At 50.9% G+C, this 26,447-nt stretch overlaps 1 protein-coding gene and 1 pseudogene across 3 annotated transcripts in view; both read right to left on the bottom strand.

Annotated features, from left to right (window-relative positions):
* Positions 1-2,051: 2,051 nt before the first annotated feature.
* LOC115831231 lies at positions 2,052-4,844 on the bottom strand (annotated as a pseudogene). The gene has a single exon (XR_004026761.1). The product of XR_004026761.1 is annotated as an uncharacterized LOC115831231 (transcript).
* Positions 2,052-26,447, bottom strand: part of CHST3 (carbohydrate sulfotransferase 3) — a 48,616-nt gene continuing 24,220 nt past the window's right edge. The window contains exons 2-4 of one of the 2 annotated variants that reach the window (XR_004026760.1): positions 9,594-9,840; positions 6,672-8,410; positions 2,052-5,716 (exon numbers count right to left, since the gene is read on the bottom strand). Coding sequence is in view for 1 of the 2 variants with exons in the window: in XM_003271216.3 (XP_003271264.1) it covers positions 7,111-8,410; positions 9,594-9,733 (1,440 nt within the window). In the remaining variant the exon portion in view is untranslated. Of the gene's footprint in view, positions 8,411-9,593; positions 9,841-26,447 lie in introns of both variants that reach the window. The other variant, XM_003271216.3, reaches the window with a different exon arrangement.

Below are 26,447 nucleotides of genomic sequence, written 5' to 3'. Positions count from 1 at the left end.
TTCTCCCAGCCAACTCACCCACCACCTAATGTCTGCTTAGGGTGGCTTTTGGTCCTACACACTTCCAGCTGCAGGCTGCTGGTAGCTACTAACTCTTTTGCAGAATGATGGAGTCTTGGCTGGGTGTAGTGTCTCATGCCTATAATCCCAGCACTTTGGTAGGCTGAGGCCAGCAGATTGCTTGAGTTCAGGAGTTCAAGACCAGCCTGGGCAACATGGCGAGATCCCATCTCTACAAAAAATACAAAAAAGCTAGCAGCTGTGGCACATGCCTGTAGTCCCAGCTACTTGGGAGGCTGAGGCAGGAGGATTGCTTGAGCCTGGGAGGTCCAGGCTGCAGTAAGCTGTGATTGCGTCACTGCACTCCCACTTGGGTGACAGAGTCTTAAAAAATAAAGAAGGCCAGAGTCTTGAAAAAGACTGTTGTTTGGGAAAAAGTTTTTCATGATAAAGGAATTCCATAAAAATGGGTTCTTTCTAGGAGGTAATCCTTAATGCAGGGTGAGTCAAAGGAAAGCGGCCTACCTGGAGCCTGTAATCGCAAATGTACACTGTAACTTCCCAAGAGCAATCCTGTGACCAGTTTCTCCAAACACACTTGAGGACGCTGCTGCAGGCTCCAGGGCTGGGCCAGTGCTGGGCCTGACAGGGCTCTGTGTGCAATGGCACAGGTCCCTGACCCCAGCCCCCTGCTGACCAAACTGCTTTCCAGAGAGTCCCAGCAGACTCTCCCTGTCCCAGAGAGCCCACGGGGCACTTGACTCATCTCCAGGGTTGAGTAAATTGGGGTGTAGGAAGGAAGATTGAGGATCCTGAAGGGGACTGGCGGTGGGGGAAAGGGGGAGGAGAGACGTTTCCGGCCTGGCGGCTGAGGGGTGGGTGGGTGGGGAGGCGTCCAGGCTTCTCTGCTCTGTGATTAGTGCAATTTGTTTCCCCAGGGGGTCATTTGTGGTAGGAAACACAGCTCCAAAATTAAACTAACTATATCCAGCCCCCAGCGTAGGGGAGACAGCAATAGCACCTGACTGGGGTGGGCAGCTTCTGTTCAGGTTGAGATGACAGGCACTGGCTCAAATACTTTAAAGGGTGGGAGGGAGCTGGCTTGAGTTCCCAAGCCTGGACTGGGTGAACTGGCAGAGACACAGGTTAAGATTTGGGGAGGGGAGGCCTGTTCCCTCACATTGAGCCTCTCTGAGTCTTCATTCCCTCACTCCAGGAGCCATTGTCCCCATGCTCAGCCCTCCTCTGTCTCTTCCTGCAGCTGCTGTTCCTGCTATCCCCGTGTCCTGAGACCCACAAAGCCCTACTAGCTCTGGCTTCTGTGCTCCAAAATGAGCTCTCTCCCTTCTCCCCGGGGAAACACTCATGCTCTGTAGGCAGCTCTTGGGAGACAAGCAGGGCTGAAATGTGGTAAGAACTGAAGTTGTTATGACGGATGTAACTGCAATTTGAAAGCACTCCATTCAATTTCTTAGCTGAAAGCGTCCTTGGCAATCTTCTCATGTGTTTTTGGAGATTTAGTTGAAGGCCAAATAAATCTGAAATGAAATCTGAACATGTAAAGCAGATCAAAACGCACAGCGACTCTCATTGAGAGGGTGCCGCCTGCCCTTTCAGCTGACTTTTGAATCCCTAATGGGGCTTTTTGGGAACAATGTTTGTGAACAACTGATTACACCTTCATTCTAAAAGGAAACTGGTGTCCAAGTAAGGGAAGTGACTTATCCAAGGTCACACAGCCAGACAGTGGCAAAGCTGGGACTCATCCCCAGGCCCCCTGACTGCTGGCCCAACACTCCTGTCTCTGCCCCCAGATACCTGGGTTTTCTCTCTCTCCGCCCAGTGCAGCCTGGTAACCTAAGATACATCCATCCTGCCCCATATTCCCCTAGTGCCTTTGGTCCCTTGGGAATGGGCAGGGGGATTCTCTGTCCTGCTTCATGCTGGAAGTCACCTCCCTTCTACCACTGTTAATTAAAAAAAAAAAAAAAATTATGACCCAATTGCTGCTGAGAACAAATGCAAAGGAAAAGGCAGAGACACGCTGCAGGTTTTGCTTGTTGCATGTTTTAATCTTTAATTAAATAAGTCAAGTAGGCCATCAGGAGATGGGTTCACATTCTATTCTGCAAAGCAGGCCCTGACTGCCGGTGGCTGCCAGCTCTCTGAAGGGCAGCCCCAGCGTTTCCAGGAGACGGCAGATTGTCTGTGGCCATGGCAAGGACATCTGGGACGACAGTGACAGCAGTGGGGCTGGGAGCAATGTGGAATGGTGCCAGAAGCTGAGCTGAATGAGCTACATGCTACACATACACACACGTGGATGCATATGTACATACCATGGCAGTGTATGCCATGAAGGGGTGTCTCGTACCATGCAGACATGAAATAGCACACAGGGCTGAGGTGTTGGCAAAAAGACAGTGTGCAGGATCTGGGAGGGAGCAGGGGAGCCAGGCAAATTTGGACTAGAATATAGAGCTGAGATGGACACTTCAGGGGGTGCCCAGCTCAAGCCAATGGCAGAAGACGCAGACCACATGGGTCATTGTATCCCCCCAGCAAAGTACCCGATCCATGACATGAGCTAGGCCCGTGAGGATGGCACGTCTGTAGCCTTGGAAACACGTAACAAATTTGTCCCCAGTCCAGTTATGGGGTGCCAAAGGACACCAGACCAAAGGATCTTGAAGCTCTTGAGACATGTGAAGTTGCCAATTCTGCTTTGTGCTTTTGAGGTAAAGAGCAGCTTCCACTGTCTCTGAAACTGCAGCGAGTTGAGAGGTGATGTGGCTGCATTTAGGAAGCCCTGGACCCTCTCCCTTCCATCTGGCTGCGCCTTGTCCTAGAAGCTTCACAAGCAAACCCACCAACTCAGGAGCCCTGGATTTCAGCAGATGGTCCTTCTATCAGCTTGTACAGATCAATAAATAAAACACACTTGGCTTGTGCAGGCGTCTGCTCCCACCCAGCCCCCATTTCTCTCCCCTTAGCTCTCCTTGCCTCAGGTATCAGCCCTTGAGATCTGGCTTCGCTTTCTGACTTTGGGAATGGGGATGGGACTGCCTTGAGGACACAGCCATCCAGTCTTCTGCTCCTGTCCTAGCAAGGGACAAGCCCTACAGTCAATTGGTCTCACCATGTTGCCCAGGCTGGTCTCCAACTCCTGGGCTCAAACAATCCTCCCATCTTGGCCTCCCCAAATGCTGGGATTACAGGTATGAACCACTGCACCTCGCCTCTACGGTCAATAGGCCCTAGTATAGGAGAGGATGACCCAGAGCTGGAAGACTTTAGGGTCAGGATATCTCCTCTACCACCCAGGCCAAGAATCAACCTTCTGGGAAGGACCTCCTGCTGGAGCTCCTTCCATTGCCAGACAGACAGATGACAGAGATGGGAGAGAAAGATGTCGTGTGATGCCTGGTGCCCTCCGTTCTGTGGGGTTTGGTCAGCAGCTGCCCCACTACGCCAGCCTCTGGCAGTAGCTCCCAGGCTGAGGGTGCTGGCAGACAGGAAGTTTATTTATTTTCAAGTGCATGTATTGCAGAGGGACAAAAGCCTAAATTTGCTTTATGTTCCTCAGCTTTTGGAAAATAACTTGGTGACCACCTGTGGTGTATGAGACAGAGACTGACTTCTGTGCACATCTGGCCTTCTCTTTCCCTCTCTATGGGGACCTACGAGAATCGTGCCCTCCACTAACTATTCCCAAGAACCATCTAGGGCCCTCATCCATTCCTCAATTTATAAACAGGTCCCGAGGGGAAGATGGGAACAGGCAGAGTGGGGACAGCCTGTGTGCATTGGACGCTGCCCTGTCTCACCAAGGCCTGGAACGTTCTGAGCCATTTCTATAGGCTGGGCCGCAGAACTCATCAACAAGAAAGAACATGAGTAAACACTCATTGCTGAATGGTCCTCTTGTGCTAGGGAGGCTGGCGGCCAGTGGAGAGAGGCCTCAGCTGCTCCCTCTGTCTCCCGGAAGGTGGGCACCTTGCAGGGGAAGGCTTCTGGCAGACAAGCTGGAACAGAGAAGCCAGGGCTGGCCTCGCTGGAAAAGGAGGCCCGGCCACCAGCGCTTCCATCTTCTCCATCCCAGCTCCAAGCTGAAAACCACGTCCACATGGGTGACTCCAACCATATCCACAACGTATCAAGCCAACAGTCACACCACACTGTCCTTCCCCAAACCCCAAGGGTTCCCAGAGAATTGCTGGGCCCCAGGGGAATATACTTCCAGGAAACATCCACGCACTTGTGACCTGTCTCAAACACCCGGGCAGAGGTGATACAGCGGCAAGGGCCCTGATGTGGCATCTCAGATCAACATGAGAGAAACCAAGGGATCTCAGATCTTAAACAACATCCCGGGGCCATCGTGGTGCTGGTGCTCTGGCTTATTCTCCTCTTGTGTTCTGAATCGTCTTCTGGTGTCCATGCATGAACGGAATGTGTGAATGGTTTCTATTGTTATTTTGTCTTTCTTGATTTGGGTACAGCTTTGAGTCCCTGCAGATAATAAGGTATTTTCTGTCTCTTCTTTTCACAAAATAAATAAATTAAGTCAACTTGCAGTGTGCACATTGTCAATGTCCTGAGAAGTCCCAAAGGCCCATTCTTGGTACCATCCTCAGAGAGCGGAGTGGGAGGTCTTGGCCCAGAGTAAGAAGGAGGGATAAAGTCTGCTGTCCACATTAGCAGGGTCCCTAGGAAGAGCCTTGGATGGACGTGGCTGCCCCCTCCCCAGTCCCAGCACCCCCCACCTCCACACGGGGAACAGAGGAGGGAGCGGGGGGAGGCTGGGGAAGAACAGCCAGCACTTCTGGGCCTGCCAGAAACATCCTGGCCCCACGGTCATGTTTTCAGAGCTGGTGTTCCTTTGAACTCCAAATTAGAACCATGTCTCTGCACAACTTACTCTTGGACTCTAAAACCAAGAGTGTTGGGGTGTTCAGGCAAAATAGCAAAAGAAAAGAAAAAAAAAACCCAAGAGTGGAGACCTCCTTGAATGACTGGAGTGCACAGTGACAGAGACCCAGCAGCTTAAATAGGCTGATTATAGCGAATCCCACGAGATAGTTACTGGCCTCACCTTCTCCAATGGTGGCTTCCTGCCAGGACACACTCTTCCCTCCCCCATGGCAATGTTGGACTCAGATCCTGTACTTCCATGGTGTCCGTATTACTCAACCCAAAATGCAGCCCTCTGGGTTTACAATGGGCCATACCTGACAGAGAAATTGTCCAGGAAACCAGAAACAGAGCTGGGCAGCCCTCAGCAAACTCTTGCAGCTCCTTGCAAGCTCTGGATACTGAGTTCTGCTCCTGGGTTTGAGGTGGGAATGGGGAAGGCCTTCTACTCTGAGTACACTTGCTGCTTGTCATGAGGCCCCTGCCCACCCAGGAAACATGTTAGGGCCTGTGAGGGATTTTCAAATCCAGCTTCTTCTCAGGGAGGGGCGAGGGCTGCAAATCTCTGCTGCTCTGGACACTAGGCAAGAACACTGGTGGCTTTGAGATTCATCCCACATAGGGTTCAAACAGAAAAGCCTATAGGGCACTGTGGCCTGCCACGTGGCCACCTCTCCTGTTCCTCCTGGGGAAGGCTCCTCCTCCTGTCCTCTCCCTCTGCCAGGAGCCAAGTGCTCCCTGCTGGTTTTCCCCAGCCTCCCTCAAGCCCTCAGGCCTCCTCCACTGCTTGGGAGAGGCGCTCCTGCAGAAACAAAAGCAAAAACACAGCCACGAAACAAGAAAGACACCAAGCCATAAATAACTTAAAAGCCCCAGATAAAACACCCAGCACATCCTGCTTTGAGCAATACTCTTCCCAGAGCCCTAAGGAGGAATTCCAGGCACTGGCTGTAACCACAGCAACCAACTGGCTGACTCCTGTCCACGAGGGAAAAGGCGGGCTTCTCAGGGGAGGGGGGCATCCTGGTGGGACTTCTTCCCCACGGGCACTCTGTACTTTCCTCTTGGCCTTACCCCAGATGAGGCCTGGCTGGAAATGGAAGGCCCCATGAGCTGCCTTTTGCCTCCAGGGACCACAGCTGCTTCTGCCTGCCAGGCCTGAGGCAGCCTTCAAATATGGACATGTTCGGGAGCCAGCCAAGCTGGACGGGGCCTTTGGCTGCACCATTTCAAAACATCCTGCCTGCCAGCCGCAAGGATGTGGATGGGTCAGAGGAGGTAGCCACGAGAATCTAAGGCGGGCAGGGGCTTTGAACGCTGCAGTTCTGAATCCACTGTTCAGTCCAAACCCGGCCAGGGAACCGTGTCACGTCATGGCCCTTTAACGCGTTTCCTTCCCCTGCCCTGCCCTCGAAATAATCCTACAAATGTAATCAGAGGCTCCTCTGAGGTGTGTCATACAGAAAAACCCTGTGGGCATAAGCAGCGAGGAAGCTTGTCTGCATAGATGTGTGTGCACTTGTGCCTTTATGATGCTTGTCTATGTATGGTGTACATGTACGTATGTCTATACGCATGTGGGTGTTTTGCAGCTCTATATGGGGCCCAGATTCATCAGTAACCAGCACAGCCATCCCATTCATGAAAATGCTGAATCGCTCTGTACTGGTTGGTAAACAGCCACTGTCACCTCAAACGAGCCTCAAATGCCACCTTTGCCACCCAGGGCTGTCCTGGCCCCTCCTCCAAGGACCCACCCAGATTCCAGACTTCACCATCCAGACAAGAAACGGTTAACACCAAATAAAGCAGGAGGTCTGACTGCCACTGGTCAGAGCCTTGCCCCTTCTGGTTGTTAAATATTTGGACTCTGGCCTGCAGGGTCTCCAGGCACGAATGTATGTTTCTGTGTGTGTGAGATCGAAGCTTGCCAACAGGCCCGGGCCTGCCTGGGCCCGCTCAGGAGGCTGCAACCCTTTGGGTCTGGGTGTGATGGCCCTCAAGGGGACCGGGCACTGTCCTGTTCTCCGCGATTAACCCTGGGGCCGCCGCTTTGGCAGGAGCGCTGGCTGGGGGCCCTACTGCTACAGGAGGCGCTGCCCGCTCACGGCGCTGCGCACCCGCCCTCTGCGAGGGCTGCGGCAGAAAGGCGGGGCAGGCCTTTCACGAGGAGGGGCATACGGGGCCCCGGCCCCCCTACGTGACCCAGAAGGTGCCCCTCTCCTCCAGCAGGCTGACTGAGCGGTTGGTGAGGGCGGCGGCGTCCCGCGCCAGTTTGTAGCCGAAGAGGCGCATGGCAGGGCCGCAGGCGGCCTGCACCACCTGGGCCAGCTTGAAGGGCATGCTGAAGCGCCACTTCTCGAACTGCTCCGAGGAGTTCTTCTGCGTGGAGTAGATGCCGCTGCCGTCGTGGGCCGCCTGCGTGTTCTTTTGGATCCAGTCCTCCACCTGCGGGGTCAGGGGGATGCCGGCGAAGTGGTACATCTCGCGGGCCTTCTGCAGCGGCCCGCGTGCCACGTCCTCATAGCGCACCAGCATGTAGCGGCCCCGCAGCCAGGCGGGCTGCCGCAGCCCCAGCTCCGCGGACAGGCGGATGCTCTCGCAGTTGCCCCGCAGCCGCTGCACCTCCTCTTCCCTCAGGCCGTCCTGGCCCTCGTCGTCCAGCCACTTCTTCCAGGTCTTATACTTGCCGGCGAAGGCCACCATGCGCGAGGCCAGCACGGCCCGGGGGTCGCGCACCAGCTGGATGACGCGCAGGTCCAGGCGGGGGTCCTCGGCCAGGGGCTGCAGGAACTCCAGCTGCCGGATGCGCACGGCCTTGAGGGCCATGTGCTCCTTGCGGCGGCAGGCCTCTGCGGCCAGCGTCACGTTGAGGGGGCCGCAGCGGCGGTTCTTGCAGTGGTACTTCTCGAAGACCTTCTTGACGAAGGGGGTGCAGACGGGGTCCTCGCACAGGGAGCGGCTGGAGCCCCGGCGGAACATGAACTGAGTCAGGTGGTCCTCCGGCAGCGGCGTGATGAAGTGCTCCAGCACGTACAGGTCGCACAGGAAGAGCTGCTTGAGCACGTCGCGGTACACCAGGGCAGAGCCCGCGGCGTTGGCACCCCCCGGCTCGAAGGACACTGTGCGCTCGATGTGCCACAGCGGCTCGAAGAGGTAGAAGATGTTGCCCTGCTGGTTGAAGAACTCGCCCACGAACGAGGAGCCGGTGCGCGTGGTGGCCATGAGCAGCACGTGGCGCCGGGGCCCCGCCACGGCCGGTCTGGGCGGCTCCTCCTCCTTTCTCTGCTCCTCCTCTTCCTCCCCTGCGGCCTCCACGGCTGGTTCCACGCCCAGCTGCAAGCTGAGGTTGCGGAGACGGCTCTGCAGCTGGGAGAAGGCTGAATCAAGCTCACTCAGGGACAAGAGAGATGCGTTCTCAGCTAAGATCAGGGCTGGGTCGGTGCTGTTGGCATCTGCCACAGCTTGGGGGATCTGCTTCAGCTTGTCTGAGACCCTGTGAGGACAAAGAAGATCAGGGTCAGTGGCTGACTGGGGACCCCGTCTCCTGGGCAACCCTAAGCAGTCCTCCAAGCAGATCACCAAAACCTGTCTCAATTGGGTTTCCCTAAAAGCACTTTGAGGCAAGGATTTGTGTTTAAGTAGTTTATTTGCGACACGATCAGAGGAAGAACTGGATGGGGAAGTGAGGCAGGGGAGGAAAGAGGTCCATGATGGATGTGCTGCTAGGAGCAGGTGTGGGCATCGGAGACTTAGTCTGATGGGGATCTGGGGGGGACATTTACTCCCCAGTACTTCCGGCTTGCCAGTGTGCGAGTGGAGAGAAAGCTCTCAGGTGCAGAGCTGTAGGGGCTTGCAGTAGAACCCAATAGGCACAAGCTAGAATGGTCCTTGCTCAGTGACCCAAGTGGGGCACTGACGGTGTCCACTATATTGCCCAATCCCTGACCCACCCATCTTAGCTAATGCTTTCTTGCAGGGCTTGTGCCTGGGAGGAGAACAGGCTAAGAAATCTTTCTACATCTAACAGGCCCACTGCACATAGCTGTATGCTGCCAATTCAAAGGGGTAAAGGGGCGTTCCCAGATTAGCCTATTTGAGGGACATGCCCCTGGAGTTGAGCAGTACACAACCTGGCAGCTGCACATGGCAGCCCTGCCCATCAGAGTATCCACACTAGGACCTTGCCTTTCCACAGGCTCAATGACATCAAGACTTCTATAGGGGATGTGCTGCTAATGCAAGGCCAGGAAGTAAATTAACAGTAATAGTCACAGCCAGCAAATACTGGACACCAACTATGTGCCAGGCACTGGGCTAAATGCTTTTACATTTTCTCATTTAATCTTTATAACAATGCTGGTCCCATTATTAGCCACGTTTTACAAAAGGGGAACCGAAGAGTCAAAAATGTTAAGTATCTTGCCTAACCTTTCACAGCTGTAGAGGGCCAACATGGGGGGCTCCAATCCAGGCTGTCTGAGTCCAGAGCCCAAGTCTCACCCCTGTGCAGTCATGAGGACGTGTGCAGGAGCCACAGCCTGGGACACAGGAGGGGCCTGGGGATGGCTTGTTGAAGGAATGCATTTGCAGGTCCACAGAGAGCCCTGCAGTGACCTCCCTGTCCCCACCCGCCCCACCTTGAAAGGAAGACGAAGACTTGGGCTTGCAACCCTCACCTTGATATGATTTTATTTTCCTTTTCGATGAAGACAAAAACTATCACCACAAAGACCAAGAAAACGGCGTATTTGCTTCTCATCTTCAGGCTGTGCACAAAGTCCTGGCAGTCCTGGGGCAAAGTGAGTCCTTTCTCCATGGGGAAAGGTGGGGCCGTGGGGGCTCCTCGGGCCAGCCTTGGACACTCAGCTCAGGGGCATCACTCAGGACCCAGCTTGTCGTCTTCAGGTGGGGGACACCCTCGTCCTGCGGAGAGACAGGTGGTCAGAACACCCTTGTCTGTACACGAGGAATGCAGAGGATGTCTCTCCACCAGACTTTTGAGGTTCTTAGCCCTGGTTAGCAGCCAGGACCCCAGACCCACCCTCCAGACAGACTGTGCCCCAGAGAGACTGAAGGTCTCTTTAATAGGTCGTTTAAAATGCTAATGAACCATCGGGTTCATCCATCCCACCTCCATCAGTTTCTCCCTTGACCTCACACATCAAAGGCATGTGCATGGAAAAGAATAACCCTTGTAGCATAAATGTTTATAATAGCAAAAAGAGTGCAAACGCCTAAATGAAAATGGTGGAGCATCCAGGTAATGGATTTTTATGTGGCCACAAAGAATAATGAGGTGGATCTATAAATGTGAACGATCCAGAAAATACATGAGAACACGCGCACACACACACACACACACACACACACACACACAAGGTGCAGACCCTGTGCTTATGCAGGACAGGGCTTCCCAACCTCAGCATTGTTGACATTTTCCACCAGATAAGTGGGGATTGTCCTTTGAATTATAGAATGTTTGACAGCATTCTTGGCCTCTACCCATTAATTGCCAATAATTGTTTGTTTGTTTTTGAGACAGGGTGTCACTGTGTTGCCCAGGCTGGAGTGCAGTGGCACGATCATAGTTTACTGCAGCCTCAACCTCCCAGGCTCAATTATCCTCCCACCTCAGCCTCCTTAGTCACCACAAGTGCACACCACCACACCCAGCTAATTTTTAAAATTTTTGTAGAGATGGAGTCTTGTCATGTTGCCCAGCCTGGTCTTAAACTCTTGAGTTCAAGCGATCCACCTGCCTCGGCCTCCCGAAGTGTTGGGATTACAGGCATCAGCCACCACGCCTGGCCCACACTGCTCCTCTGTATATTGCTAAGTGTCTCCTGGGGCGGGAAGGTGGGGGGTGCCAAATCATCCCAGGTGGAGAACCTCTGATGTAGCAAGATCCCATTGAGAAACAAATGCCGGGAAAAATACAGATGCGGGGTACAAATGGACTCTGGCTGCAGGAAAACGCAAGGCCTGGTAACAGTGGCTGCATCTAGAAGGTGGATGGGTAGGTGGAGAGAGAAGGTGGAGTGAGGCTTCTGTTTACTATGTAACACTGTGCCTTGTTACACATTTTACCATGTGTGTGTGTAAATTATAAAAAATTAACGAAAGAAAAAAATATGATAATGCATAAATTCTACCTAAATCCTTAACATGGCCTCAGCCTTCAGGTCTTCACTCTCTAGGCAGCCTTCCCCAGGCTATGCTGGGGTAAGGCTGTACAAAGATTATCATGAGCACCTGGGACTTTGTCATAAAGCCATAAAGCAACAACTGTTCAATACTGAACATCCCTTCAGGCAGGACAGGGAGTTTGTCTAGGCCCCTCATTATCTCTCAATTCTGGGCCAGGCAAGAGATATACAGTTGGTGAACAACAGATGGATAAAGGAAAAAATGACCCTCGACTAAAATAGTATGTATCATCATTATTATTATTATTATTTTGAGATGGAGTCTTGCTCTGTCACCCAGGCTGGAGTGCACTGTCGCAATTTCGGCTCAAAGCAACCTCTGCCTCAATCAATTCTCCTGCCTCAGCCTCCTGAGTAGCTGGGATTATAGGCATGCATCACTGTGCCCAGCTAATTTTTGTATTTTTAGTAGAGATGGGGTTTCACTATGTTGCCCAGGCTGGTCTTGAACTCCTGACCTCAAATGATCCCCCTGCCTCGGCCTCCCAAAGTACTGGGATTACAGGTCATTATTATTATCTAAATAGATAATATCTAACAGGGTCTTGCTATATTGCCCAGGCTGGCCTCAAACTCCTAGGCTCAAGCAATCCTCCCTCCTCAGCCTCCGGAGTAGCTGGGACGGCAGGTGTGCCACTGCACTTGGCTACAAAGTTGTTTACGGCTAGAGCAAATACAGGTGCAGAAAGAAGAGTCTATTCCTTTTTTTTTTTTCTGAGACGGAGTCTTGCTCTGCAACCCAGGCTGGAGTGCGGTGGTGCAATCTCAGCTCACTGCAACCTCTGCCTCCGGAGTTCAAGTGATTCTCGTGCCTCAGCCTCCTGAGTAGCTGGGATTACAGACGTGTGCCACCACTCCCAGCTAATTTTTGTATTTTTTGGTAGAGATGGGGTTTCACCATGTTGGCCAAGTTGGTCTCAAACTCCTGACCTTAGGTGATCCGCTTGCCTTGGCCTCCCAAAGTGCTGGGATTACAGGTGTGAGCTACTGCGCCTGGCCTAGGAGAGTCTATTCCTAACTGGAATAGTCCTGCCTCTTGCTAATTTTCCTGGGCCTTTTCTCATGAACTTATTAAGTTAATATTTTCTGAGCATTTACCTTGTGCTGGCCTCTGGCCTAGGCACTGAAAATACGGCGGTGAACAAGCAGGCATGGTCTGTGCCCTCCCGGGGCTTGCACTCTGGTTGGGAGGGCCAACCAATGATATGGGCAGCTGAAGTTTACTGAGTGCATATTTCTCTGTGCCAGGTGCCATGCTAAGCACTTGTGCTCATCAAATCCTCAGCAAAGCCCTGTGAGGCAGCAGCTAGCCCATTTTACAGGTGAGGAAACTGAGGTTGAGACAGGTTAAGTAACTGACTTAAGGTTCCTCCAGCAGAAGCCTCTGGCCACCCTTCCCAGGTCCAGGTCATTTGAGCTTCTTGGTGTACCTTGGGGACCCCCAACCTAGCTCCTATGGTGGGGCTTTCTGGCTGACCGTCTCCCTTCCCAGAATGCAAACTCCCCAAAGTCGTGATTCGCATCTAGAATGGCACTTTGCACAGACCAGCTGTCCAAAAATCAATGGTGAGGCTGGTGCCTGGCAGCTGTTGGCATGAATGGGTAGAATGGCCAGTGGGGCTACGTCCCCCATGCACCCTGTTTAGCCTGTGGTGGGGTGTGAGGCCACCTACCCCACTGAGAGGGTGAGAACCACCACTGAGTTTTCAGAGTACGAGGTGTTGAAATCCTGACTTTCTGTCCTCTCCAATCTCAGGTTGTCTGGGGCTGATGATGTGAGAGAAGCAGAAGGAGCTAGGGTTAGAAGTCCTGGGCTCTAGTCCTTCCTGTGTCTCTACCATGCTGTGCAACCTTGTATAAGTGACAACCTCTCTGGGCCTGTTTGTAGCATGAAAAGGGCAGTCCCTGCTGATAAAGGTACTGTGAGGAACATATCTGATGCATGGTAAATGCTCATGAAATAGGAGAGGGGTGAAAAGGCAGGTGTGGGTGGGGGAGCTGCCCTAGCTACCCCCTCCCTTCTGGGCCTGGCACCTTGGTAAGGTATAGAAGTTGGGGTGCCTAAATGACAAGCCTCTGAACCTTCTCCTTCCCTCCCTTCCAGGGACTATTTCGATTTTTAAGTTGCTGTTCCAGCCTCCTCATCCCCAGAGCAACATAGCGTTCCTAAGATCCTTCCTGACGCTGCCCTAAAAGGAAGAAGCAAAGCTGGACACTCGAACAGGAAACCCAGGCAGGCTGCTGGCTCCCTTGCCCTGCCCAGATAGCTGCCCCTCTGTTTAGCTTTGGAAACCTAGCAGGCAGGTGGGCAGGCAGGTGAGAGAGGTTTGGAACTTCCCAGAGCTGAGAATGGGGAGAGGGCATGGTGCCAGGAGGTCACAGGGCCATGAAGGAAGGGGATAGGGCCTGGATGGGGGTTACTCAGCAAAGCCCCACACAGAACTCACCATGCAGGAGGCCCTTTACAAGAAGCAGGCCTGTGACACCTGTGACATCAGATGAACCTTTGTATCACTTCTCTCCCACTTCCATGGTGCAAGGGTTAGGCCTGCCTCCCTTGCTTAGTTCAGGGGAAGAACCAAAAAATCTCTTCCTCCTTCTTGGTCCCTCCTAGCCCCTAGTACTCAATACCTTTCATCCAGCCAGGCACGGTGGTTCACGCCTGTAATCCCAGCACTTTGGGAGGCTGAGGCAGGTGGACCTGAGGTCTGGAGTTTGCGACCAGCCTGGCCAACATGGTGAAACCCTGTCTCTACTAAAAATACAAGAATTAGCCAGGTGTGGTGGTGGTCGCCTGTAATCCCAGCTATCTGGGAGGCTGAGGCAGGAGGATTGCTTGAACCTGAGAGGTGGAGGTTGCAGTGAGCCAAGATCATGCCATTGTACCCCAGCCTAGGCACCCAGAGTAAAATTCTGTCTCAAAAAAAAAAAAAAAAACCTTTCATCCCCTCAATGCCCCAGCAACTACATAACAGCCCAAGGGACAGGTGGCATCCCCTGCTTGGGCCCACTGGGGGCCTCTTTGCAGGGTGCTAGGGCCAACAGGGAAGCATGCCAGAGGCATGTGCCAGGCCAGCTCTGCTTGAGTGCAGCAGGCAGTGGGACAGCTCCCTTGGCCCAGTTTTGTCCAGCACGCTGCACGTTGACAGCAAACACCAGAGGCAGGAAAAGAGGCACGGTGCTGAGTTCTTTCAGGGCGGTGACCATCTGGTGAGTGCACACCATGTGCCAGGCCCTGGGCAGAGCCAGCCCAACCTTCTAGGTGCTGGCTGGGATGTGGACTCCTATCCCACCTATGATACAGTTCTCAAATCACTGTCCTCCCTCTGTCTCATGTCCTCACCTGCCTGCCACCTCCCAGCTGTCTCATCTGGCTTCTTCCCCCATCCCTCCACCAAATAATGCTCCCGATGGCATCCACAATCTCCTGGGGGCCTAGTGTGGCTGGTGTGGGCTTCTCATCCTCCATGCTGCATCGCCTGCTCCCTGCCTGCTGAGGCCCACACTCCTGCTGGCCTCCCCACACCCCCTCCTGCTTCCCTGGCTTCCTCAGGCCCAGCCTCTTCTATGAGATCACATGTGGGCAGCCACCCAGAGAGGGGAGCACCTGAGCACTGATTACAACTGTGCTGCCACCCAGCTTCTCAGTCACATGGAAACTTCTTGGAGGCACAGACAATAAGGCAGCTCCTGCTTCAAACACTCCATGCACTACTTGGTAAAACAAAAGCCCTGTAAGGGCCTTCGAGATCCAGACCCTGCTCACCTTTCCCACCTCTTCTCCCAACACCTCCACCCCGGCCCTTCCTGCCGCTCCCCACCTGGGGGCTTCTGCATCAGCTGGTCCCTCTGCCCGGGCCAGATCTGCTCTGGCTGGCTCATTCTAAGCAATCAGGACTCAGCTCAAATGCCCCCCCACTCTGGAGTACTTCCTGACCCCTGACCTAATGTGGGCCACCCCCATCACTTTCCCTCTCGGCACCCTGCTTTACTCCCTTCATAGATGGAAATGCGCTTGCTGATGGCCTCTCATCCCCCAGAACATTGACTCCGGGAGAGGACAGCTTCATCTGTCTGCTCCACCCTTGCATCTCCAGTGCCCAGAATTGTATCTGGCACAGAGTGGGTGCTTCATAAATACTTGCTGAATGAATGAATGAATGAATGAACGAATCAATGTCCTTCCCAAAGCATTGAGCCTAGTGCAAGATGCTTAATCGTTCTAAGTTGACAGAAGATATGAAGAGGAAGAAAAAAAGGCAGTTGCTCCATAGATGAGTGGCCCACGTGTGCACAGGCTGTGAGCATAAGCGTGTAGGCCACACGTGCATGCTAAGAGCGTGTGCTGGGAACCTGTGCTGGGAGCATGGTGTGAACCATGGCCACCGACTTTGGGCAAAACTTCACACTTGGGACTGCACATAACTTTAGTCTCTTGAATTCTTGTTTCCATCCAGCCTCTCACAGCTATGGGGTAACAAGGGGGAGGGCAGAAAACAGCCTAAGCCATCCGCAGACAAATGTGAGTGAGGGAACGCTGTGGAAAAAGGGGGCTGTGAGCTGAGGCCGGGCAAGCCCCAGCAAGTGAGGCTTCGGCTTCCCTCCCTTCTCTCCCCAAGGGGTCTTTCTGTTCAGGCCTCCCTCGTGACTTGGCAAGGTGCCTCCCAGAGAACGAGTTTTCTACTTGGATGGCCTCCAACCAGGCCCTTCCACTGAGGCCCAAAATGGACTGCAGCCCGTTCCAGTCTCCTCTGGGGAAGGTGGGGGTCCCAGCAAGTCGGCTGTGATAAGGGACGGCCCTGCCAGACATTGCATCAGGCAGCAAAACTCCACTCCCTTCGCCTGCCTGGGGCCAAGAGCACAGTGGGGTGGGGTGGGGTAGGGGGAGGTTGAGGGGGTGCTCAGCTGTTGCTGGCCCGGCCTCTTGGCCTTTCCCACCAGCTGGAGGAGGAACTGCATGGGAAAAGAGGAGCCAAGGGAGGGCAAGAGCTGGTGACAGAGGAGCTCCGAGGCAGAGTGGGAGCGCTGAAACCCACTGCGGGAAAGCTCCACATGTGCTGGGTGCTGGGAGGCTGCCCCCACCTTGTTGCCAAACACCTTGGAGTGGGCTCTTTTGTGAGTTTTCTCAGAATCTGCAGAGTGGAGAGAGGCGGCAGGGGAGCCCCCAGGCCACTGGCACAGTAGGGCAAGGAAATGGAGCTCCTATGCCAGTCTGCCCTGGTTTTTATTTGTTAATTTTGTTCTTATCATTTAGCCCAAAATGTCAACTGCCTCGGTTTTAGATGAGAAGAGCTTGTCCATCCGGTGGCCTGTCCAGCCCAGATTCCATTTCACTTGGGGACGGCCAGAGACAGCGTGGGAAGGCCAAGGCCACCCAATCAGGAGGGTGGTGTCTGACAGGAGACTAAATGCCCAGCCCAGAGGCTGCTGAATGAGCCAGTGAGCGAAAGAAGAGCAGGAATGAAAGAACAGGAAGCGAATGAATGCCTGGCTCCAGCTCCCCCACCACCTCCACCCCCCTGCACCCAGTACAGCCCCAGGGCTATGGGGCTATGTTACTCCCGAGAGCATCTGAGCACCCCAGGGCTCCAGCTTCCTCTTCCTCTCCCAAGAAAGAACCGATCTTTGATTTCCTTTTGTCCAACCGCTGCCAAGACTGAGTAGAAGCAGGCAAAGGTGTGTCACCTGCGTGTCAGTGGATGTCCATGTAGCTGTAAAGGGGCGAGTGCCATAGGTGGATCTTGGGGCTGAGGGCCAGCCTGGCAGGGGTGGGGCTGCCACAGACTCTGAGCCAGCCCGAGCCAGGACAGGCCTGGCTGCCCCTCGGCCCTTTATGCCCACGTGGGGCTGTGGGGGAGCACACTTTCTTGCTCCCTTTGGACACGATCCCTTCCAACAGCTGCAGGAAGTGCAGGACCTCAGGTTGGAGAGGTAGGAACTGACCTACACCTCCTGGCTTCACTGCACCTGCCTGGTTAGGAGCTGTGGCTGAAGCTGGTGTCCAGGATGCCCTCAACCATGTAGCCGGGCAGCCCCGGGAGGAGTCTGCTGGCTCATTCAGAACCGACCTGGACATGGACCAAGATTCATGGCCAAGGAAGTGGCCCAAGTTCAGCATGGGAGAAGCATGGTGAGCATCTTATCAGAGCCGGCAGGCTGGGTAACTGTGGTGCATTGGCACAGTGAAAGCAAGCCATGCAGGGGGCACCATCACAGATGCAGAGCTACAAAAACATAATGTTACGATTCTTTTCGCCTTATATCCTTTGATTTATTTATTTTTTGGGGGGGACAGGGTCTCACTCTGTCACCCAGGCTGGGGTACAGTGGCATGATCTTGGCTTACTGCAGCCTCGACATCCCAGACTCAGGCAATCCTCCCACCTCAGCCTCCCAAGAAGCTGGGAGCACAGGCGTGTGCCACCATGCCTGGCTACATTTTTTCTTAAATCATTTACGGAGGCTGGGTGCGGTGGCTCATGCTTGTAATCCCAGCACTTTGGGAGGCTGAAGGGGGCAGATCACGAGGTCAGGAGTTCAAGACCAGCCTGGCCAACGTGGTGAAACCCCGTCTCTACTAAAAATACAAAAATTAGCTGGGCGTGGTGGTGCATGCCTGTAATCTCAGCTACTTGGGAGGCTAAGGCAGGAGAATTGCTTGAACCAGGACCTAGGAGGCAGAGGTTGCAGTTAGCCGAGATCCCACCACCGCGAGACTCCGTTTCAAAAAAAAAAAAAAATTTATGGAGACAGGGTCTCTCTGCATTGCTCAGGCTGGTATTCTCTTTTATACTGTTTGAATTTTTGGTAACCATACACCTGTATCACTTTAATAACCAAATCTAAAATTTCAAAAGAGGAATGTATTATTACTTTGGAAGTGGTATGAAAAATACATCAGAAGAGGGCAGGACTGGAGGCCAGGAGCCCAGTCAGTCTCTTCTGCAAGGGTCCAGGAGAGAGCAGGCGGCTGAGCGAGGCAGTGGAAGAGAGGTAGAGGGGGAGGTGACACCCATGAGATGTTTGAGAAGTCAAAATGATGCTAGCACCTGCTCCACACGGATGCCCCCAGAGGACATCACGCTTGGTGAGATAAGCTGGTCACCAAAGGACAAATACTATACAATCTCATTTCTCTATGAGGTACCCAGAGCGCCAAAATCATAGAGACAGACAGAAGGGTGTCTGCCAGGGGCTAGGATGAAGGGCCGGGGGTTAATGTTTAATGGGGACGGTTTTGGTTCTGCAAGATGAAAGGAGTTCTGCAGTGGAAGAGTGGGGAGGGTTGCCCAACAGTGTGAATGTACTTAGTGCCACTGAACTGTACACTTGAAAATAGTTAAAATGGTCAATTTTATGCTATGTACATTTGACCACAATAAATAAATAAACAACGGCCAGGCATGGTGAGGCCGAGGCAGGAGATTGCTCGAGCCCAGGACTTTGAGACCATCCTGAGCAACATAGCAAGCCCCTGTCTCAAAAAACAAAACAAAACAAAACCAACCAACCAACCAACCCAGGAAAATACCCCAAGCAATGCCTGTGGGTGAGGGGAGGTTAGGGGGACAGAGGAAGCTAGGAGGAGCCCAGCTCTTGCCTCGGACAGTAGTCTTGTTCTCCACGATACCCACAGTGCCTGGCACGCGGCAGGGCTCAATGAATGTTGGTGAAGCAAATGAATGGACTTATGCGCTGCCTTAAAGAGTTAGCTGTTGTTTCCTGTAGGCTGGCCTTCCCCCAGAACCAGCAGAATATTGGGCACATACAAGATGCTTAATTAATACTCCACTGAAAAAAGAAGGCCAGCATAAAGTTAATTTATTGCCCAGAAAGATGCTTATGTTATGACGCCGCACCAAAAAATAGGACACACCAGTATCTCCAGTTGCAGTCTATTTTATAAAAAAAAAAAAGTGGGTGTATACATGCATATGCACACACACACATATACACAGAGATATATACGTTGGGGGGCGGGTAGAGAGAGAGAGAGAGGGAGAGAAAGAGAGTGAGTCTTGGCACAACGTCTGACAAAGTTAGCAATGAATCTCTCTGTAGCTATGGGTGCTTTCAGTTTCCTTGCTTTTACTTATTGTCTTTGAGGCCCTATGACCTTAGGCAAGGAACTTAAACCTCTTTGAGTACAGTTTTCTCACAGGTGAAATAGGGACATTTACAGAAACTGTTGTATACCTTTGTCCCTTGCTTGGCTTGTCTTTCATGAATGAGGGAGGAGGTGGAGGCACAGCGAGCCTGGGAAATGGCACAGAACTGCTGCCAATCCATTCCACACCACAGCTGGCAACGATCTTGACCCAGCTAATTTTATATTATTACTCACATGCCTTTATATGTTTTTGTGAATACGAACAGGCCAGATTTTATTGTGCTTTGCTTTATTACGCTTCACAGATACTGTGTTTTCTACAAATCAAAGGTTGTGGCAGCCCTGTCTTGAGCAAGTCTTTTCAGTGCCATTTCTCCAAAAGCATGAGCTCTCTGTGTGTCTCTGTGTCACATTTTGGTAATTCTCGCAATATTGCAGATGTTTTCATTATTATTATATCTGTTATGGTGATTTGTGATCAGTGATTGTTGATGTTACTATTGTAATTGTTTTGGGGTGCCACAAACCACACCCATAGAAGACGATGGATTTAATCGATAAATGTCTGTGTTCTGACTGCCCCACCAACCAGCCATTCCCTGGTCTCTCCTTGTTCCCTGAAATGCTACAATATTGAAATTAGGCCAATTAATAATCCTGCCACGGCCTCTAAGTGTTCAAGTGAAAGAAAGAGTCGCACTTTTGTTGCTTAAAATCAAAAGCTAGAAATGATGGAGCTTAGTGAGGAAGGAATGCTGAAAGCCAGAAAGGCTAAAAGTGAGGCCTCTTGCACCAGTTAGCCAAGCTGTGAGTGCGAAAGACAAATTCTTTTTTTTTTTTTTTTGAGACAGACTCTCTCTGCCCAGGCTGGAGCACAGTGGTGCGATCGCGGCTCACTGCAAACTCCACCTCCTGGGTTCAGGTGATTCTCATGCTCAGCCTCCCGAGTAACTGGGATTACAGGTGCCTGCCACCACACCAGGCTAATTTTTGTATTTTTAGTAGAGAGGGGGTTTCATCATGTTGGCCAGGCTGGTCTTGAACTCCTGACCTTAAGTGATCTGCCCACCTCAGCCTCCCAAAGTGCTGGGATTACAGGCGTGAGTCACTGTGCCCGGCTGGAAAAGTTCTTGAAGGAAATGAAAAGGGCTACTGTAGGGAACACACAAATTATAATAAAGTGAAACGGACTTGCTGCTGATACGGAGAAAGTTTGAGTGGTCTGGATAGAAAATCAAACCAACCACAACATTCCCTTAAGCCAAAGCCTAACCAGAGCACGTCCCTAACTCTCTTCAATTCTAGGAAAGCTGAGAGAGACAAGGAAGCTGCAGAAAAGTTGGAAGCTGCTAGCTTTGGTTGGTTCATGAGGTTTAAGGAAAGAAGACATCTCCAAACATAAAAATGCAAGGTAAAGCAGGAAGTGCTGATGGAGAATTGGCAGCAAGTTATCCCGAGGATCTAGCTAAGATCACTGAGGAAGGTGGCTACAATAATCAACAGGTTTTCGATATAGACCAAACAGCCTTCTATTGGAAGAAGATACCATCTAGGATTTCCATAGCTAGAAAGGAGAAGTCAATGCTTGGCTTCAAAGCTTCAAAGGACAGACTGATTCTCTTGTTAAGGGCTAAGGTAGCTGGTGACTTTAAGCTGAAGCCAATGCTCATTGACCCTTCTAAAACTCCTAGGGACCTTAAAAATTAAGCAAGATGTACTCTGTCTGTGCTCTGTAAATGGAACAGGCCTGGATGACAGCATATCTGTTTATAGTATGATTTATTCAATATTTTAAGCCCACTGTTGACACCTACTGCTTAAAATATTACTGCTCATTGACAATGCACCTGGTTTCCCAAGAGCTCTGATGGACAGGTAAGAGGAGAGTAATGTTTTCATGCCTGTTAACAGAACATTAATTCTGCAGCCCATGGATCAAGGAGTAATTTTGACTTTCAAGTCTATTTTTTAATTAATTTTGTTTTTTTTTTTTTTGAGACAGGGTCTTCTTACTCTGTCACCCAGGCTGGAATGCAGTAGCATGATTACGGCTTACTGTAGCCTCAAACTCCTGGGCTCAAGTGATCCTCCTGTGTCAGCCTCCCAAGTAGCTGGGACTACAGGTGCATGGTATTTCACCTGGCTAATTTTTGTTGTTGTTTTTGAACAGAGTCTCGCTTTGTCACCCGGGCTGGAGTATAGTAGCGTGATCTCGGCTCACTGCAACCTCTGCCTCCCGAGTTCAAGCGATTCTCCTGCCTCAGCCTCCCAAGTAGCTGGGATTACAGGTGCCCGCCACCAGTCTTGGCTAATTTTTGTATTTTTAGCAGAGACAGGGTTTCATCATGTTGGCCGGGCTGGTCTTGAACTCCTGACCTCAGGTGATCCACCCACCTCAGCCTCCCAAAGTGTTGGGATTACAGATGTGAGCTACTGCGCCCGGCCTCCTGGCTAATTTTTAAATTTTAATTTGTAGAGATGTCTCACTATGTTGCCCAGGCTGGTCTTGAACTCCTGGCCTCAAAGAATCCTCCTGCCTTGGCCTCCCAAAGTGCTGAGATTATAGACGTGAACCACCATATCTGACCCTCAAGTTACATTATTTAAGAAATACATTTCGTAAGGCTATAGCTGCAGTAGACAGTGATTCCTCTGTTGGATCTGGGCAAAGTAAACTGAAAACCTTCCATTGTAGATGCCAGTAAGAATATTTGTGACTCAGGAGAGGAGGTGAAAATATCAACATGAATAGGAATGTGGAAGAAGTGGATGCTAATTTGGAAGAAGTGGATGCTAAGAAGTGGATGGAAGAAGTGGATCCATGTGGATGATTTTGAGGGGTTTAAGACTTCAGTGGAGAAATGAACTGCAGATGTGGTGGAAGTAATAAGAGAAAACCAGAATTAGACATGAAGCCTGCAGATATGAGTGAATTGCCGCAATCTCATGATAAAATCTGAATGAATGAGTTGCTTCTTATGTATGAGTCAAGAAAGTGGTTTTTGAGATGGAAGCTACTCCTGGTGAAGATGCTGTGAATGACAACAAAGGATTTGGAGCAGGGTGTCCAGTCTTTTAGCTTTCCTGGGCCACACTGGAAGAAGAATTGTCATGTTCTACACATAAAATACACTAACAACTAACGATATGTGATGAGAAAACAAACAAACAAAAAACGCAAAGAAAATCTCATAATGTTTTAAGAAAATTTACAAATTTGTGTTGGGCCACATTCAAAGCAGTCCTGAGCTGCACGTGGCCTGCGGGTTGGACAAGCTTGATTTAGAATATTCCATAAACTGTCTGGGTGCAGTGGCTCACACCTGTAATCCCGTCACTTTGGGAGGCCCAAGCGGGCCCAGGAACTCCTTGAGCCCAGGAGTTCGAGACCAGCCTGGGAAACATAGTGAGACTGTGTCTCCCCAAATAATAAAAACATAGGCTGGGTGTGGTGGCATGCACTTGTGGTTCCAACTACTCGGGAGGCTGAGGCGGGGGCATTGCCAAGGGCTGCTGCAAGCCATGATCATGGCATTGCACTCCAGCCTGGGCAACAGAGCAAGACCCTGTCTCAAAACACAAAAAAACAAAAAACAAAAAAAAAAAAAAAGAAAGAAATTGCCACAGCCACCCTAATCTTCAGCAGTTAGTCAGCAGCCATCAACGTTGAGGCAAGACCCTCTCCAGCAAAAAGATTACAACTCGCTTGCTAAAGTCTCAGATGATTGTTAGCATTTTTTTCAGCAAATAAAGTATTTTTAAGTTATGTACTTTTTTTAGACATGCTACTGTACACTTAATAGACTACAGTATAGTATAAACATAACTTTTTTTTTTTTTTCAGACAGAGTTTTGCTCTTGTTGCCCAGGCTGGAGTGCAATGGCATGGATTTCGGCTCACTGCAACCTCTGCCTCCCGGGTTCCAGCGATTCTCCTGCCTCAGCCTCCCGAGTAGCTGGGATTACAGGTGCCTGCCACCGTGCTTGGCTAATTTTTTGTATATTTAGTAGTGACGGGGTTTCACCATGTTGGCCAGGCTGGTCTCGATCTCCTGACCTCAGGTGATCCGCCTGACTTGGCCTCCCAAAGTGCTGGTATTACAGGTGCGAGCCACTGCACCCGGCTATGTAAACGTAACTTTTATATGCACTGGGAAACAAAAAAATTTGTGTGACTTGCTTTATTGTGATATTAATTTTGTTGCAGTGGTCTGGAACTGAACCTGCAATATCTCTGAGGTATGCCTGTAACAGCCAAAATACAGAATGTCTTAGGGCTTCCCCACAAAAGGTTTTGGGGTTTTGGGAAAATTTGGGGAAGGCCACTGGAGTGTGTCTGGAGTGTGAACATAATCCCCTATGAGTATTTCAGCAGAAAAAGGCAGAGGGCAACTGCCCAAAGAAAGCACAGACGTGCAGGGCAGAACGACAGTCTACGTGACGCCATTTTTCATATATTTAATTAGCAAAGAACAAAATGCCCTGGAATATACTGTGTGGGTGAATTTCGGGGGAACTGACTGGCAGAGACGTGAGGCTCATCGAGTGGCCAGGGGCTCCTCCACATTGCCCAGACTCTTTCGCAGTCAGGCTGAGGCCATATGACTGGTTCTGACAGGTAGGATGTGGGCAAGAGTGATGTAAGCCACTTCGCTTAAAATTATCCCACACATTCATCCAGGCCTCTCTCCCTTGGCTGTGGCAACAGTGGAGGCCACATGTTCCAACTGGCTTAGTTTACAATGGAAGCAGCCTGGATCCCTGGGATGCTGCTTAGAGAGCCACCCCATCTGCATCAGATGTGACGCAGGAGAAAAAACAAGTCTTTGCTGTGTTAAATACTAAGATTTGGGGGACTAATTGTTCCTACAGCATAGCCCGTCTGGTCCTAATACATAATGTTCATAGGAGTGTCCTTTCTGAAGGATGATTTGGCCAAACCATCACAGTTTTAAATATGCATACTCTTTGCTATGGGCTGAATGTTTGTGCCCCTCTAAAATTTTTGTGTTGTAATCGAATCCCAGTGTGCTGGCATTAAGAGGTAGGGCCTTTGGGAGGTGACTAGGTCACCAATGTGGAGCCCTCATGAATGGGATTAGTGTTCTTTTTAGAGGCTGGGCATGGTGGCTCGTGCCTGTAATTCCAGCACTTTGGGAGGCGGAGGCAGGTGGATCACCTGAGGGCAGGAGTTCGAGACCAGCCTGACCAATATGGAGAAACCCCGTCTCTAATAAAAATACAAAATTAGCTGGGTGTGGAGGCATATGCCTGTAATCTCAGCTACTCAGGAGGCTGAGGCAGGAGAATTGCTTGAACGTGGGAGGTGGAGGTTTCGGTGAGCCAAGATCACACCATTGCACTCCAGCCTGGGCAACAAAAGCAAAACTCTGTGTCAAAAAAAAAAAAAAAGAAAAATTATTAGAGCCCTAAGGGAGCTTGTCTGCTCCTTCCACTAGGTAAGGATGCCACAGGTAGGCACCATCTTGGAAGCAGAGAGCAGCCCTCCCCAAATCAAATCTGCTGGCTCCTTGATTTTGGACTTCCCAGCCTCCAGAACCATGAGCAATAAATTTCTGCTATTTGTAAGTTTCTCAGTATATGGTATTTTGTTATAGCAGCCCCAAAGGACTGCTATAATGCTCTTCGACCCAGGAATTCCACTTCTAGGAACTAATTTGGCTATACACTTGCATGGATACAACAAGGACACACACAACAATAAATCAATTATAATTACAAAAGGCTAACCATGACATTAATGCATGTTAATAGGCAAAACCAAAACCAAAACAAAAAACAGCAACTTTTTAGCTCAATGTTAGGTACATTTATCAGTGCAATACTCTGTAATGATTAAAAAGAAAGAGGAAGTTCTGGAGGGCTGACATAAAATGCTGTTCAAGACATGAGTGATAAAATCAAGGGCAAGAGTATGCGTGGCATGCTACCAACTGCCTACAAACTGGACGGGATCCACGTAAATGCTGGATATCTTTGGAGATGGAAACAAGAGATTGACAAGAGTGGTTGAGAGAACTGGGGAATGGGTGGGAATTGTCACTGACTTTTAACTTCTACTTTCTTCTATTGTTTAAATTTGTTACCATGTTACTAAAATAAAACATCAATATAAGAGAAAGTTATAAAAATAATGGAAATAAAAAGCATATGGAGTTGTGTCCCAATCCATCATCCTACACACAATTAGCACTTAATATTTACTTGAATAACCAAGTCCATCTAAGCAGCTTTGTGATGAACCTAACCCAGAACAAGCAAGAGGGATCCTGACAAAGATGGTGACTGTACCAGGTTTCCAACTTTTTTTTTGTTTTGAGACAGGGTCTTGCTCCATTGCCTAGGCTGGAGTGCAGTGGTGTGATCATGGCTCACTGCAGCCTCAACCTCCTGGACTCAAGTGATCTGCCTGCTTCAGCCTCCCAAATAGCTGGGATCACAGGCATGTGTCACTACACCTGGCTATTTTTTTTTTTAAACTTTTTGGAGAATCATGGTCTTTCCCTGTTGTCCAGGCTGGTCTGGAACTCCTGGGCTCAAGCTGAGGCTGGCAAATTATTTTCTCCTCCCTTCCTCCCTTCCTCCCTCTCTCCCCCCTCCCCCCTCCCTCCTTTCCTCTTTCCCTCCCTCCCTCCTTGCCTCCCTCCCTCCCTCTCTCCCTCCCTTCCTTCCTTCCTTCCTGAGCCTCGCTCTGTCACCCAGGCTGGAATGCAGTGTCGTGATCTCAGCTCACTGCAACCTCCACCTCCTGAGTTCAAGAGATTCTCCTGCCTCAGCCTCCTGAGTAGATGGGATTTACAGGCGAGTGCCAGCATGCCCGGCTAATTTTTACATTTTTGTAGAGATGGTGTTTCACCATTTTGGTCAGGCTGGTCTCGAATTCCTGACCTTAAGTGATCCACCAGCCTCGGACTCCCAAAGTGCTGGGATTACAGGTGTGAGCCACAACACCCGGCCTGGCAAATCATTTTCATCTCATGAATAAAAGCTAATAGGTTGGTAATTGGCAGCCTGGAGCACTTTGATGAGAAGAATCCTGAGGTCAGGCTTGTTTTCTGTGGGAAAGAATGTGGCAGTTGATTAGTGATGTCTGCTGTGTGTATAGATAGGGTGTATTAGGCTGTTTTTGCACTGCTATAAAGAAATACCTGAGACTGGGTAATTTATAAAGAAAAGCAGTTTCATTGGCTCCT

This window comes from Nomascus leucogenys, chromosome 18 (genome assembly GCF_006542625.1).
Source record: "Nomascus leucogenys isolate Asia chromosome 18, Asia_NLE_v1, whole genome shotgun sequence".
Classification (NCBI taxonomy): Eukaryota; Metazoa; Chordata; class Mammalia; order Primates; family Hylobatidae; genus Nomascus; species Nomascus leucogenys.
The sequence above is the reverse complement of the archived record's forward strand: the minus strand, read 5'-3'. Positions and strand labels throughout refer to the sequence as shown.